At 40.5% G+C, this 15,721-nt stretch overlaps 2 protein-coding genes and 1 long non-coding RNA gene across 3 annotated transcripts; 2 read left to right on the forward strand and 1 right to left on the reverse strand.

Moving 5' to 3' along the window:
• Positions 1–733: 733 nt before the first annotated feature.
• LOC127754751 (oligouridylate-binding protein 1B-like) lies at positions 734–5,502 on the reverse strand. The gene is made up of 12 exons (XM_052280313.1): positions 5,037–5,502; positions 4,158–4,219; positions 3,811–3,913; positions 2,961–3,037; positions 2,797–2,858; positions 2,592–2,679; positions 2,377–2,452; positions 2,258–2,288; positions 2,045–2,164; positions 1,806–1,891; positions 1,534–1,707; positions 734–1,263 (listed from the first exon to the last, which is right to left on the reverse strand). Exons 1-12 carry the CDS (start codon positions 5,214–5,216, stop codon positions 997–999), a joined length of 1,326 nt encoding a protein of 441 aa, XP_052136273.1. The 5' UTR covers positions 5,217–5,502; the 3' UTR covers positions 734–996.
• Positions 5,503–10,355: 4,853 nt separating this feature from the next.
• LOC127755487 (uncharacterized) lies at positions 10,356–11,814 on the forward strand. Its single transcript, XR_008013026.1, has 4 exons — positions 10,356–10,916; positions 11,080–11,166; positions 11,253–11,331; positions 11,420–11,814. It is a non-coding gene; the product is annotated as an uncharacterized LOC127755487 (long non-coding RNA).
• Positions 11,815–13,904: 2,090 nt separating this feature from the next.
• LOC127753757 (probable non-specific lipid-transfer protein 2) lies at positions 13,905–14,234 on the forward strand. The gene has a single exon (XM_052279181.1). It carries the CDS (start codon positions 13,905–13,907, stop codon positions 14,232–14,234), a length of 330 nt encoding a protein of 109 aa, XP_052135141.1.
• The last annotated feature ends 1,487 nt before the right edge of the window (positions 14,235–15,721 follow it).

A 15,721-nucleotide genomic window follows, 5' to 3' on the forward strand; every position in this document is an offset into this window, starting at 1 on the left:
ACGCCCTTCTCCTAGTCGGTCCTCACATGAGAAAGATGGGGAAGAGAGAGGGAGAGGGGAGAAAGAATGACTTATCGCTGAAATGTGAGGATGCATGGGTTCCATGCTAACTCAGTCAGATTAACCACAATCGACTCATTATGTCATCCAAAACCAGGCATAACACTGACCTGGGGCCTCGGGTAATATGCTATTATAATTTGAGGATGTGTTATATCTAGTATTGCGGTTGAAAGATATGATTCAAACTTGATGTCAAAATAAGGGACCTAAAGTGACCTTATTGCCTTATTATACGGTCTGTATTGCATATCAGGCCGTCAAGCCATCTTTATCCCTTCTTTATGGACCGAAATGTAGATGGGCCTAATCATAAGCTGAGTCAGCTAGTACTTAATTGGCTTGAAACAAGAAACAACCGTTCCGGAAACGTTTCAAATCAAAGTTAAAACTTTTTTTGATGAGTTCAAGTTGCTTTATAAAGACCAATCAGTATTTAAAACATGTCTATGAGCAGAGGGAGAGAGACTGGAACTCGATTTCACTTTTCTCTTTTAAGGAAATGTATTATACAGTTTCGGTAGAGTAGACAGTTTCTTGGCATGAAAAGAAAAATATACATACAGATATCGTTAATTGAGAGCAAGGTAAAATTTAAAAAAAAAATGCGCATACAGCAATACAATATGACACCGACATGATACGATGATAGTAACAGAGGGAACCATCCAAATACCAAAGGTCGTTTCCATATCTCTAAAAATGCAGAAAAACATTATATATATGTTCTAGATATATATATATAGCCAGCATCCAGCGAAGAGAAGATTACTAGATTGGCAAATAACAAAGGTAGAAAAGGAGAGGTTCAGGTAAGGCTTCATCTACTATATGTATAAGGGGGTGGAGGGGTCATCATCATCCTCCTTGGTCATACAGAGGCAGGCAGGCAATGGTGGTGGTCTGCTTCATGGGGGGTCAGGTACTCAGGTCACTCTAGTAGAAGACGGCGTTGGCACTCTGGTAGCCGCCGTCGTAGATGGCCTGGCTGGCTCCGGCGCCCATCCCCATGGCGGCAGCCTGCTTTAGGGCGGCGTGCTGACTCATCAGGGCCGGGTTCGCTGCCATCTTGCTCAGCGCCAGGGTGCGCTCGTAGGCTAGGAGGTCGGTCGCCGACATGCCAGGATTGAATGGTGCTGGTGCCGGAGGGGGTAGGGGCGCGGATGCTGTCCCTGGTGGAGTTGGCTTGCTTCCCCAGGAACACTGCAAGTAGGAACAAGATTAAAGTTTAGCTGAATTGCAAGAGCCATAACTAGACTACATCCTCTCCTTACGATAAAAACTCAGTGAAAACATAACTTGCGGAGGTAAATGCCAATGAAATTCAGAATGTTCCAATTATTGATGTTTTGCAAGTATTTCTGGTATGCTCTCTAATAAGCATGGGCATGGCAAACCATCCTTATGATTGATCTACCCAAAACACTCTTATATTAAATGTATTTATGGCTGAAATATTGAAGATGAACGTACCTTGATCTGCCTACCGCCAATAAGTTGTCCATTACCAGTCTGAATTGCTAGAGCAGCTTCTTCATGGGTGCTGTAACGCACAAAGCCAAAACCTTTATCACGCGTTACACGCACCTCCTCAATTGAACCAACCCCAAGTGAATGGAAAAATCTGTGCACATCATTGCTGTTGACCTAGTAAATATAAGAGGCAGAAACGTTACTGGTATGGAAAAACAACAAAATACAGCACAAAACAAAAAGAAATTTGTTTCAGAAATGGGAGAGGTTACATCATGAGGAAGATTGCCAACATAAACAGTCGTGTACTGTGGGTTGTTTTCAGGACCATCTTCATTTGCATTATCCTTTCCACCTTCTGCATAAAAAAGAACATGGAATACTTTACAGTTCAGTACTTTCTAGCCATTTAACAGAGCTCTTGCTCAGTTGATTGTTACATTACATATTACAATCATGTATTGACCTAAACCAAAACAAGTGGGCCAGGACAAAAGGCATGTATATTCACCTGATGAACCATTTGTCAACTCTATCATACCCTTGGAGTCTGTATTTTGTTTCTCTTCACCAGCATTAGCACCCTTTGTTGCCCAATTGCAACGAACTTGACGGTTGCCGAGCCACTTCCCTGAAGCAATGAAAAGTAAGCAGAAATGATCAGGTAGCTAGAACTAACCTAATGACTAGTGAGGCATGGCAACAAACATGGAAAAAGACTCACCATTCAGTTCATTTATGGCATTTTGTGCGTCCTGTCAATGAATAACAAAGATGATCAATCAGCACCGCACCAAAAAAAAGTACAAATAAATAAAAATTAAACTGTCACAATGACACTACCTGCTGATTTCTGAAAGAAACAAAACCAAAACCTCTGGATCGTCCAGTTTTCTGATCCCACATTACCCTAGCATCTCTGGAAAAAAAATACATATGGGTAAGAAAGAAAATGCATAATCTTGAACAACTGGTAAAATACCCTTCCGATAAAATGTCGCAGCTAGCAGAGTGAGAACTGGAAAAAAAAAATACACACAGATACATGAAACACTTACGAGCAACTGGTAAATCCAGCGAAAAAAGCAAACAAAGCAGCATCTGTTACTTCCGGGCAAAGATCGCCAACAAAAATATTAAAATGGCCTGCAAGAATGAACAGACATCAGCAAAGCTCAATTTTAATAACTCAGATTCACATGTACACAGACAGTACAGAACAATAATTGCAAAAGAACATTTAACAGTTTTTCAGTTCCCAACCTGATGTGTCCTCTCTTTGAGTACTTGCATATGCCCAATTGACTTTTATTGGCTGGCCAAACCTGGTAATGTAGGATCATAGGAAAATGTTGGAAAATGTTAAGAGGAAAAGCAAAATATTAGAATTTATATATATTATAATACTATAGTATTGAAATACTTACAATTGTCTACCGTTGAGTGATACAATTGCAATTGCAGCAGATCTACGGTCATAATAGTCAACAAAACCAAAGGATGACTGCGAGATTTAATACAAAAAAGGAAATCATATAAGCACATGTATATAAAAAGTGTACGGCTCAGCCAAACCTAAGAAGTTAATTACATTAAATCTGCTGAAAACATTTAGCCACTTAAACAAACTGATGCATCACATTGAAGCTTTCTCAAGAGAGATCAATACTGTAGTTAGTAACATAATAATTGAATGAATTTAGCTGTCTGGCCTATGTGAATAACATAGCAAACATTTTGAAACTTCCTTGTTCAGAATTACGGCATTTGTGCTAGCCTATCCTTACTATGAAATTCAACTGAATAAAATACTCCAAAATAGTCACTCCAGCATCATCACTATAGCTCTAGTGTTAACCATTATGCTGAAAAATAAACTCTTGTATACATTTGAACTATGGTTCACTATAACAGATTTGCATAAGTCATATCATGTACAAGTTGTTTGATGATATCGGTATATCACGCTTATGGTACTGGGCAGTGTCATACTGTCTTATAGTTATTATCAAGTTTTAAAAATACAGTATGCGAATGAAAAATGAAATTCATTCAATGACAGATTTCAGTAACTATCAGTTTAGTTAATTAATTAAGGGATTAGGGGCGGGTATGCATGTGCTTTTCTATGGAGATCGATAAAATACTTAGAACATCCCAAACGATAAAAATGCCTTCAACTAGCAACATTTACAAGGATACAAAAGGATCTAGCAAAAACAGTATAGATAATATTTTTTTTTGTTAGGTTTGTCTCAAAGAGCAAAAATTCCACACCTTTTCCTTCCTGATGAGCTTGCATCCTTCCACTGGACCAATACTTTGGAAGACCTCATGTAGCAGTGAATCCGTCACTTGAAGATGGATATTGCCAACATACCTATTCAGAACATCAATGGCAACCATAAGAAAGAATGAATGCAGAATATCTAGCCAACAATGCAATGCTGCAAATAACAAAGAGAGCTCGATCCAGATCAGTGGATCAAGGGCACTCTGCCCAAAGGCATAGCATTACCCAATCTAACTATTTCGTAATGTTGCGAAATAGAACCAAATCAGTGAAACAACAGTAACAAAGTTCCTTGGGCATAAACAGGGGAAAACAGGTGACAAATACTTACACACTCCGGCATGTACTTGAATCAAATCCAGGAGGCAGGTTGCCACTAACAATGGGCTCTATCTGCCAGAAAATAATATTAGTGTCAAAAAAAATGGTGCACTTAAATATTTTATAATGAAAATAATTCAAGGAGATAGAAGAAGAAATAAAGGAGCAAAAGCATACAAGTCACTGTAACTGCAATAATGTATGCAAATAACATCCAGGTTATAAAAGGAATTCGAGCATAATTATGGTGTGTTCAAGTATGTTCCCCATTTACCACTTGCCCCAAAGAAGTACACCTTGTTAAAGATCAGATGCAGCCTAAACGTAAACGGTAAACCACATCCTTTAATAGCGACTGATCTAGCAATCACCAGACTAGTTTCCACTGACCTTCAACGGAACTCATTTATACTAGTTCGCAGTACAATCTGACAAATTCAAAGTTAATAAATATGAAAGCTTAAACACAAGCACAGAGAACTATAATTCGTGTACTATAGGTACTTGTTGGGTCTAATAATACATAAAGATCTGAAATTTCAACCAAAACAGGTTCCCAAAGACGACAAATTGAACAATAAATCCTATCCCCACAAACCCTACGGGAAAAAAATAATTTTCCCCAATACATGCGACAAGTCAGAGAGACTACTACAAAATCAAAAGAAAAAAACTAGAGTATCTGACAAAATCCCAACCGCGAAACAGTCAAATCCTCACTCTCAATAGTAATCAATCCCACTGGCCTCAAACACTACAACATGAAATTTACCGAATCGTGCTACCGAAATCCCCAAAAACGAAACCCTCGACCGCACAGTAAAAATCCACCAAACCCTGACCGCTGATCGAAACGGAAGGAGAGAGAGAGGGAGAGAGATTGGGCCACCTGCGGCGCCGCGAGGAGGCCCGGGTGCGGGTGGTGCGGGGGGAACAAGGGCGCCTGCTGCTGCTGCGCCGCCGCCGCCACCGCCGCAGCCTGCTGCTGCTGCATGAGCAGCGCCTGCTGCATCATCTGCTGCTGCTGCGCCGCCGCCGCCGCCTGCTTCATCCGCTGCTGATGCTGCATGTCGATCAATCAACCAATCACTCAATCGATCGATCGCGATCGATCGATCCCCCACCTCCTCCTCCGCCTCCGCTCTCGTGTCAGGGATCAGATTATTATTAGGGTTTGGCCTCAGGGGGAGGAAGGAATCAAGAATCCAACTCCCCCGAAACCGAAAAAAAAAGAAACGAGAAACGAAAAAGGAGAAGAAGAAAAAAAGAAAAAAGAAGAAGAAAAAAAAAACCCTCGAAGCCGAGGGGGGAGGAAGAGGGCGGAGGCGCGGCGTGAGGCGGATGGCGGAGTGAGGAGGTGGGCGAGCCGGAGAAGAAGGGGATATTTTTCATGGACGAGAACACGTTTTTTACACCAAACCCCCTGTGTTACCTACAGTTCACATCGTTGATTGAAACGAAATTCATAGAAATTTTTGAGGATTTCATTTCTATAGTAATTTTTCTTATATAGCTATTTTAATTAAAGGAATGAATCCATATGAAATTCCTATGAAATACCTAATGCCATGCAAATTTTAGATAAAATCTAACATGAGGTAGAAGCTTATGAAAACTTTCCTTTGAGATTTTATCTCTCCTCTAATTCTTGTGTTTTTTCTGCGGTTCATTAAACGGTTATTTTTGTATTTTTTCTATGTTTATAATTTTTTATTTTACACTTATATTCATATTAAAATCATTTTTATCTCTATTCCTATGTTTTTTTCAAACATACAATTCAAAGAGGCCTTGAGCCTCTAGAAGCAATGATTGGACTACAGGGGCTTTATTGTAGAGTATTGGTAACTACGAGAGGTGAAGTGATAAAGTGGGTTTTCGGGGGAGAGCACGGGTGGTACAGTGGAAGGGCGCGGTGTTGGTGGACCAGAGCTGACGTGGCGATTCGGTGGGACGTGATTGGGCCAGGATGTAGGTTGGTGGCCCACTTGTCAGTGAGGGGATAGGGCTGGGTGGCGATGGCCTCGGCGTTGGTGGACGAGGTGTATGGGCCGGGGGCGTGTGGAGTGGATAGGGTTGGAGTACGGCCCACAGATCTGGTGCTTGTCAGAGTCCGTGTGGCCCATGCTGTGGTCGCTTGGCTGGAGGCAGGCAGAGGATGGGCACTGGGCATGGATTCTTTGCAGGCTAGCAGAGAGATATGCTTTGCTCTAGGGAGATAGAGCCAGCTTTTCCCAATCTCGGTGAAAATGCAAAGCCTTGTTTAAATTCTAACTTTTTTTTTCTTCGAACTTTTAATTTTTCCGTCACATCAAACTTTTATACATATGTAAACTTTCAACTTTTCCGTCACATCGTTCTAATTTATTTAAACTTCCAATTTTAACGTGGAACTAAACACAGCCCAAGATGAAATTTCATGGATTTTAAACGAAACTTTTATATACGTTGGAACTAAGGCTCCATTGTTTCACTTATTGATGGAATAAGCGATATAAAATAATTTATGAATAAAACTTGTATATACGTGTTCTTATTGATCTAAAAGTAAAGGCTGAAAAATAAACTACGATGAAAAAATCCCAAAATCAATTCCAAATTTTATGTTGAAAATTCAAATTTTGGCTTATAAGCATAAACATAAGCCAAAATATAGGCATTTAATGATACTTTTCGGGATCTAACAGTAAAGTTGGAGGAGAAAACTGAGAGGTTTGATGGAACTCTCTGAATTCCGGTCGATGAAATTATAGGTGCGACGAGCACATTAGAAACGGTACGTGTATTTGAGTCAAATTTTGAGCCTTGTTTAGCACCCCTAGCACCCCTAGGATGTTTTATACTCCTCCCATCCAAAAAAATATAAAGGATTTTGGTTAATACTTTTTTCTAATAACAAATGACACTATCGGTAATCACTCTTCATTCGCTCCTTCCCCTTGCATCAATTTGACCCAATGACAATGGTTACTGTATTTTCCTTACAGACTTCTTACTAACAAGAATTGTTAGTAATCTCGACAGTATGGTTGAATAATTAAAAGTCATAAAAAGTCAAAATTAAACCACAATGTGACACCTAGCATTTGTACGAAGTTTGTAAAAAAAAAAAAGTATGTGTATCATTTCGCTATTGTGTTATCATGCCTAATCAATAAACAGGTCCTATGGTTTGCCATGGTTTTTAGCTAACTATGGCATACTAATAGTTGTTATTTTTTTTCCGATGCCCTACAAATATGCTGGTACTTTCCTTCAGCAAGTATAAGCGCCCTTGAGAGTTACACTGACTCATCTAGTATTGATTTGGTAGGTTTTGGTTATAGTCCAAATATTTACAATGTACTATTCAAATGGCTAGAAAATTAAGTAGGATAAATTTTGGCTTCAACCCAAAACGGGCTAATGAGTCCAAGCAGACACTCAACGTGCATAAGAGTTTGCTTACTGTCTTTCTTTCATCCAGTCACTTTCTTTCATCCATCATTCCTATTACAAATTGATGTCAGTCACTGGAAGTTGAACAAGATACCAGGAAGGTGCCCTATGATCCAACTCGAACACAAATCCAACATCTGACATGAGTCCCGTTGATGTAAGTATCCATAGCAATATTATGACAGTGGTAGGCTTTCATTGTCTGCTTGTTGGTTTATTACCAAATATTGAATTTTGAAGCTTAATTTTAGAGTTGATCTTGGGTTATTTTTCTACTATAGTCATTTTTTCAATATTGACTTTTAAACCATGAATTATAATTACATAAACAGCTTTATCGATATATTAGCTTTTTTTTCACTTCGCTTAGTTTTTATACGGCTTAGCTATATGGATCAGAGCGTTGATAGATCAAAGAAAACGTTGGACGTGTTTGGATGGTGCTTTGGCTTGAGTACTCTTGCCCAGACATGTACATCTAAACACAGGCTACTAAAATCGGACGCTTCTCGAGGCGTAAACCAAACAGGCCCGTTGTCTAGATGGGCCTCAACATCGATCCATCCATGTAGCTATGGCCTAGACTACATCTAAAATTCTGGTCCATGCATGTATATAGACTAGGATTGAGGCCACCTAAACCAGGGCGGAATTGTACTTAGGTTGGCCGATATGTGCTGACCGCTTGATGGACAAATTGAGGCCGTATTTAGTTCCAAAATAATTCTTTAAACTTCCAACTTTTCCATCACATCAAAACTTTCCTACACACACAAACTTCCAACTTTTCCATCACATTGTTCCAATTTCAACCAAACTTTCAATTTTGGTGTGAACTAAACATAGCCTAAAACTAACTGTGGGTGTCAAGTCTCTGCCACTCCACGACGGCGCCTCACGTCATCGTGAACACATACCCGTGTACATGCATGCATGGTGTTCAACGTATGGCTCACCAGTCACCACTCATCAGTTCACCCGAGCACCAACCCATGCATGGTGACGTCGCCGCTATAAATATCGGCAGGCGCAGTAGCTATAGGTACCTATCCTCTGATATAGACAAAGAAAACATCGATGATGATGACGTCGTCAATGTCGTTGTTGGTGTACTCCGCCACGATGCGTCGTCGTGGTGATGGTGGCGGTGGTTGGCGTCGACGTGGTGGAGGCGGCGGTGGTGGTTGGCGTTGGGGTGGTGGAGGCGGCGGCGGTGGCATCGCCAAGTTGCAACCCAACGCTGCTGACACCCTACGCGGGGGCGGCACTGTTCAGGGTGCCGATACTGCTGGCATGTTGCGCGTAGCTGCGGGCGTAGGCGGCGTGCTTGTGCGCGTACGCGCGGAGCCCCAACTACGGCAGCTACATCCGAAGCCCCAAGACCAGGTGCTGCCCCTAGACCTCAATTAGCTTGCATCAGTCATTCCCATGGCCATGGCTTTGGAACTCTAGCTAGATCATGGATGGATGCACAGTTTAAAATATTGTGACATGAATAAAATGGTTGTCATGCTTAGTTCAGTGATTTATGATAGCAGTTTCACAAAACCGACCTGTTTTCATGAAGCCTAGTTCCTACTGGTTAGCACTAGTTGTTTGCAATAATTTTTATAGCTAACTATGACACACTGTTTTTTTGTCCTACTAAAATGTTGATAGTTTTTCTTCAACAATGACTCATCTATAGATTTGGTAAGTGTTGGCTACAGTCCAAACATTTTACAATGTACTGTTCAGGTGCCCCAAAAAATTAGGTAGGACAAAATTTTGTTTTGACCGAAGACAGCCTAATGAGTCCAAGCATCCACTCAACATGCATACAAGTTCGCTTAGTATATACCTAATCCATTATACCTGTTACTCACTATTGTCACTCGTTGAAGGTTGAATAGGATATCAGCAAATTGCACTATGATCCAACTGTAGCATGACATGGGTCTTCATCTTTTGCTCGTTGGCTTATGACCCATGACCAGAAAATGAATTTAGAAATTTAATTTTGAAGTTGATTTGGATTGTTTTTTTCACCTATTTTTTTTAGCATTGACTTTTAAAGCATAAATAATAAATAGAGTATATAAGACGTTGTATTAAATTCTTTTTTGACTTGGCTTGGTTTTTCTACTTCTCATTAGCCTTAGCTCCACGGGTCAGAACATTGATAGATAAGGAAAACCTTGGGCCTGTTTAGGGGAGCTTAAGATTCTAAAAAGTAGCTGTTTGGTAGCCAGCTTCTGAGAATCTGGAAAAGCTCTGAAAACCAGCTTATCCAACTTCTGGCTTCTTAGTTTATTTTTCAGAATTCTTAGAAGCTGTGGACTGTTTAGGGCAGCTTCTAGCAAAAGCAGCTTTTAGAAAAAGCTGCAGCTGGGACAAGCTCCCCCAAACAAGACCCTTGTCTGGATGGACCTCAACCTCGATCCATCCATGTATTTTGGACTACTAAAACAACTGAAATCCTAGCCCATACATGAAGATAGGCCGGATTGGCGCCATCTAAACGGAGAAACTACCCCTGAGATCCGATGCAATGTAAGGATGCATGCATTTATTTTCCAAACTATTTATCCAATTGTCATTCTGATTATATCGTTATATCTATCTACTCCTATAGTTAAACAAATGGTTTTACTCATTCATCATTCATCATCCAATGGTCTAAATTCATCTGTGGAGTAAGATCCGATGGCTCCGCACCTCCCTCTATGATCGTGGTCGACGACTCCCTCGTCGCACGGCCCGCACCCCCCACCGTCGGCTGCGCCACCAACGCCGGTCTGCGACGCGCCCGCTCCGCGACGACCTCGACGCCTTCCTCGTCGCACGGTGCGCCAAACCATCAGCTGCGCCGTGAACGCCTGTCCGCCACGCCGCCGGTATCCCCCATCTCGGATCCTCACTGTGAACGCATGTCCTCTCCGGCCGTCGTCAACTACTTCTAGCATCCGCCGCACCGGGCTGAGCCCCCGTTCGCCACTGCTCGATTTCTCTCCTCTCCCGCGCGGCCCCTCCATCGTCGTCGCGTCGATCCGGCGGCGGCGTAGGTGGAGCGGCGGCTCAGGGAGCGGTCGCGCGCGGAGATGTGCTGCTCGATCCCGTCGATCCGGCGGCGGCGCAGGAAGCGGTCGGCGGAGGGAGCGATGTCTTGCCAATATCTCAGGTGCCATCTGACTACCCTCAAGTGCCGCCGCCACCACGCCATGGGTGGACAGGTACTTCTCCACCTCGCCGGCGCCACCGTCTACCCACGCCTCTGCTGTTCGTCGCATCGGCAGGCACATGAGGTGGTCTACGAAACTAGGACTCAGCAACCGAGTCCATGGAGATGGAGGTAGTGGACACTGCTGCTGGTGTTGCCATTATATCTTGTAATCTACCCTCGATTTCTTGTACTTTTTTTTTTTTGCTTTTTTACACTTGTGCCTGCCACAATTCAGTTGGTGATGTACTGTTATGTTAAAGATTGCCTTGAAATGCCATTACATCACATGCAGGAGCTGAAGCCAAATCCTAGCTGCCGCTTCAGTTAGCATCAACGCTGCTGTATTTCTTCCAAGATGATCCCGGAGCTCAATGCTAAGGTGAGCGTTAATGTCATCTACCAGATCTCATGTTGAGCTATGCTTGTACTATCATATTTGCTAATGGTTTCTTGATGAGCTAGCAGGCAGCCACAGGAGGTGATGCGGGAGGCAGTTAAGCAAAGAAAGAATGTGTTCAGAAGCTGCTCAATGTGAACAATGGAGGTATGATCGATTTATTCAGCAGTCATTTTTTATGTCCCTGACTTTTTCTCTGGTCATGGATTAGTGAATTGCATTATTGGTACTTCAGGAAAGAAATCTTCAAGGAAGACTTGGGAGTGTGGTAGGTTGCAGATGAAGAACCACATGTTGGCGAATGAGCTTGCACTGTTGAATGTGTACGTTTGTGCATCCAACCTGAAAGATGCAAATTCTTTCCCATGATAAGTGGAATGCATTTAGTTGTTTTTTGTCCATTGGATTGACATATATGAACATTCAGCGGTAGTAAGAGATCCTTAAGTTGACCACTTGATGAATATATATGTGAACTGTTAGAATGTTGCATACTAAATAATTACACCAAATTGTTCCCCCTGCTGAAACAAGATGAGCACTATCTGAATGTTGCCATTTTATATGTGATGTTTCTCTAAAACTGAATGTGAATCCTTTATTGCAGAATTATGTCAATCCCATTTTACAAAGCTTAGATTTAGTATGATCCAAACTGAAACTCGATTCACCTCAGATGCAAATTGTGATGAGTTTTATTGTATACACATCCAAATGAAAAAAATTACTCCCGCTGTTCCAGTTTAGAGGGTGTACAAGTATTTTGCCGCTGTCCTGCAATACACGGCACACATTTGGACTAACAACTCTTTTCATATTTATACAATTTGTGTTTCATTTGAGGGATAGTGATGAGGTGATTATATTGGCCTTTATTTATTGTTCATGCAAGCATTGCATATAAGAGGAAGCTATAATGTAGTTATTACTAGCTGAAATGGTAATGTATGCTCAGCTAACACCGTTCAAATTATCCCATCAATTTTAAGTGCATAGAAAGCAATTCAATCCTGATAAACATAATGGGTATTCATCTGTTTATTTACATGCGCAGCAGGGACATAATGATCACTTATGTATCAATCATCATTGATTCATTAATCTGCGATGTAATAATATAGATTATTTATCATGTCATTCAGTTGCTTAATAAAAATCTGTGTATGTACTTATCACAGGAGATATAGTAGTGAGTGATCAACGATTCACTTGTTCTCAGAGTAACTTTGGGTTGTTATCTCTAACACAGAAGATCATTTTGCTGATAATAACTACATTCTGTATGCTTGATTTCCTACGTGGCCACCCTGTTGACTTGGTGTTGTATGATATTCTGTTAGCAATAGTTTTTTACTAGCCCAAAACTCAAGAACGATTCATTATGTAAATTTGAATCGTTTCTAGCTTTGTTTTGTCAGTGCTAAACACGGTGATTAATGTGATACACAACTTTGGGCATGTTGCAATGTAATATACTCCCTCCGTTTCATATTATAAGTTGTTTGACTTTTTTTTTCTTAATCAAGATTCTTAAAGTTTGACCAAGTTTGAAGAAAAATATACTAACATTTTCAATACAAAGCGAACATATTATCAAAATATATTCAATATTAAATTTAATGAAACTAATTTGGTGTTGTAAATGTTGCTAATTTTTCACTAAACTTAAATAAACTTAAAGAATTTTGACTAAGAAAAAAGCCAAATGACTTATAATATGACTATAACTGACAACTAATCAGTATGGCTGATCTTGCTAAAAAAATTCATAATAGCAGCCCTGAAGTAAATTGATTGTATATTTTTTTAATCAAATGAATATTTTTTCTTTTAAACATGGGTTCTACTATATATTACTGTAGCGTTAGCACGGGCAAATTACTAGTTCACTGTAATTAAATTTTTACAACAGTATCTCGCACGATTATATTTTGATTGAAAAATTGCGCATGTTTCGAACATTAAGTTTTGATGTTTTTCACGTGTGAGAAGTAAATGTTTCGGCTAGAATTCGACTATGTGGCACATGTTAAGTTTTTTATACTGTACATGTTGTTTTAGTGTTACACACGGAATCAATAAATATATTATGATGTTTCATTACTTTATTTGTGAATGTTGCGCATAGTGTTATTTGGATGTTTCAACAAGTATAATATGTGCAATATTTACCAAGGACTAGTGAAACATTAGAAAAATATTTATTGAAACATCTAAATAACATTGTGTGTAACACTAAGAAGAGTTAGAAAAAAGTCATCAGAATATAGTCATGTGAGATCTTGTTATGAAGATTTAATTGTAACGAATCCAACGGCATAATTTTTCCATAGTTTGGATAAAATATTGAAGAGAAAAGGACCATTAGAATTTTCAATCAATATGAACAATTTTACTAAATCCGACTTTATGTACCTACCATACACCGACCACTACTATTCTAGGCTAGGAAGCATCCGATCTTTTCCTTTCACCCGGACGACTCATAAGAAGCAATTTTCCATCTAAACCGGGCCGAAATGGTACACAGTCTGGCCCATGCACCGCTTAATGGAAAAGTTTGAAACGATTTGAATGGCTCCTCGCGTCATCGTGGACACGTACCCTCGTGCATGCGCGTATGGTGTTCAACGCCTAGCTCAGCCGACTGCTCTGTTCTCGCACCGCTATAAATACCGGCAGCTAGGTAGCTAACTATTCAGAGAGACACAGACGCATCAATGATGATGAGGAAGTCACCACCATCAACATCGCCGGTGTATGCCGCTGCAGCCGTGCTGCTCCTCATGTACTTGATGGCCATGGGCGTCGGCGTGGTGGAGGCAGCGGTGCTGCCGCCGTCGAGGTGCAACCCTACGCTGCTGACGCCATGTGCGGGGCCGACGCTGTTCGGGGGGCCGGTGCCGCCGGCGTGTTGCGCACAGCTGCGGGCACAGGCGGCGTGCCTATGCGCGTACGCGCGGAGCCCCAATTACGGCAGCTACATCCGGAGCCCCAACGCCAAGCGTCTCTTCACTGTTTGCGGCCTTCCCATACCGCGGTGCTCCTAGACCTCAATTAGCTCATATCGGATACGCCCATGGCTATGCCTTTGGAGCTCTAGCATCATGTGCACAGTGTAAAATGTTGTGACATGAATAAAATGGTTGTCATGTTTAGTCCGGTGATTCCATGATATCAATCCCAAGATACAGATACAGTAGCTAATTCCTTTGCTAATCAATTTGTTTGTCATGATGTGATGATGGAACGGTGGAGGATTATTCTTGCATGGTGCACAGGGATTTCTTTCGTTTGTTTGCGTCATTGTTCTTGCATGGTTTCTTCTCCCTCTGATTTTGTTGCAGAAAGGTGAGCTCTTTAGTACACCACATATCTTCCCTAATTACGGCAAACTTTCCGAAAATGCTTTCTTTCAGACGTCCGACCGAGAGGAATATATTGGATGGGACCCTCACATTTAACTAAGCAGAAACAGAGTAATACTCAATATATAGAAGCATACATCAGCAAACTTTTTAGTTACGCATGTGTAAAGGACTCACACAATATAATAGTTATTTTTTCAACCAAAGCCAACAACAAACAACCATTTGAAACATTAAAACTTCTTTTCTCTTAAATTATTTATCCGGTCCATAATCTGATTATACCGTTGTATTCATGACAATCAAATCTTCTTAACAATACCTCATATGACTATATTTCGATAAAAAATTACAAATGTTTCAACGTTAAAATCGATTGTTTCACGCGTGAGAAACAAATGTCTCAATTTTTAATTCGACTTTGTTGCACATTTAAAGTTTTGTGTTGCAATGGATTATTAAATGCTGCACATCCTATTATCTAGGTGTTTCAATAAGTTTTTTCAAATGTTTCACTAGTTTATTTGTAAATGTTGCAATAGTGTTCTTTTGATGTTTCAGTAAATGGGTGTGATGTTTCAGTACTTATAACTCAATTGTTTCATTTATGGTGTTAAAATGTTTCATATGTTTTTTCCAACGTAATATACTCATGTGAGATATTGTTATAAAGATTTAATTACAACGAATACAATATATAATTAGATCATAGATCGGATAGATAGGTTAGGAGAAAAATCATTTCAAAAATTGCTAAAGAGTGTACATGTATATAGCATGAAAGAGATGGTGCATAGCGCATGGTTTGCGTGAATCCTGTTATCTTCTCAGAATTGTAGCAGGTAGGGCGTCCGATCTTTTGAGTTTTATCGGACGTCCGAGCCGTAGCCTTCTCCCAAACTTTCACGTGAAACGGTTTTTCGGGGGAAACAGTTTTTCGTTTTTGAGATGGCATGAAACGGATTAGGCGGTTGCGTTCGAAAATGAAGTCAATGGCATGCAAACCGGAATAGGTGATTAGCTTGCAAAGTGCAATCAGTTAAGTATTAGCTATTTCATAAACTTAAAAAAATGGATATAGAATTTTTTTTCCACAAAATACACCGAGTACCGGTCTAGGAAGCATGCTAAAAATAAACGAGAAAATAGCCAAATGCAAAATGTGATAA

Source organism: Oryza glaberrima, chromosome 11 (genome assembly GCF_000147395.1).
Source record: "Oryza glaberrima chromosome 11, OglaRS2, whole genome shotgun sequence".
Lineage (NCBI taxonomy): Eukaryota > Viridiplantae > Streptophyta > Magnoliopsida > Poales > Poaceae > Oryza > Oryza glaberrima.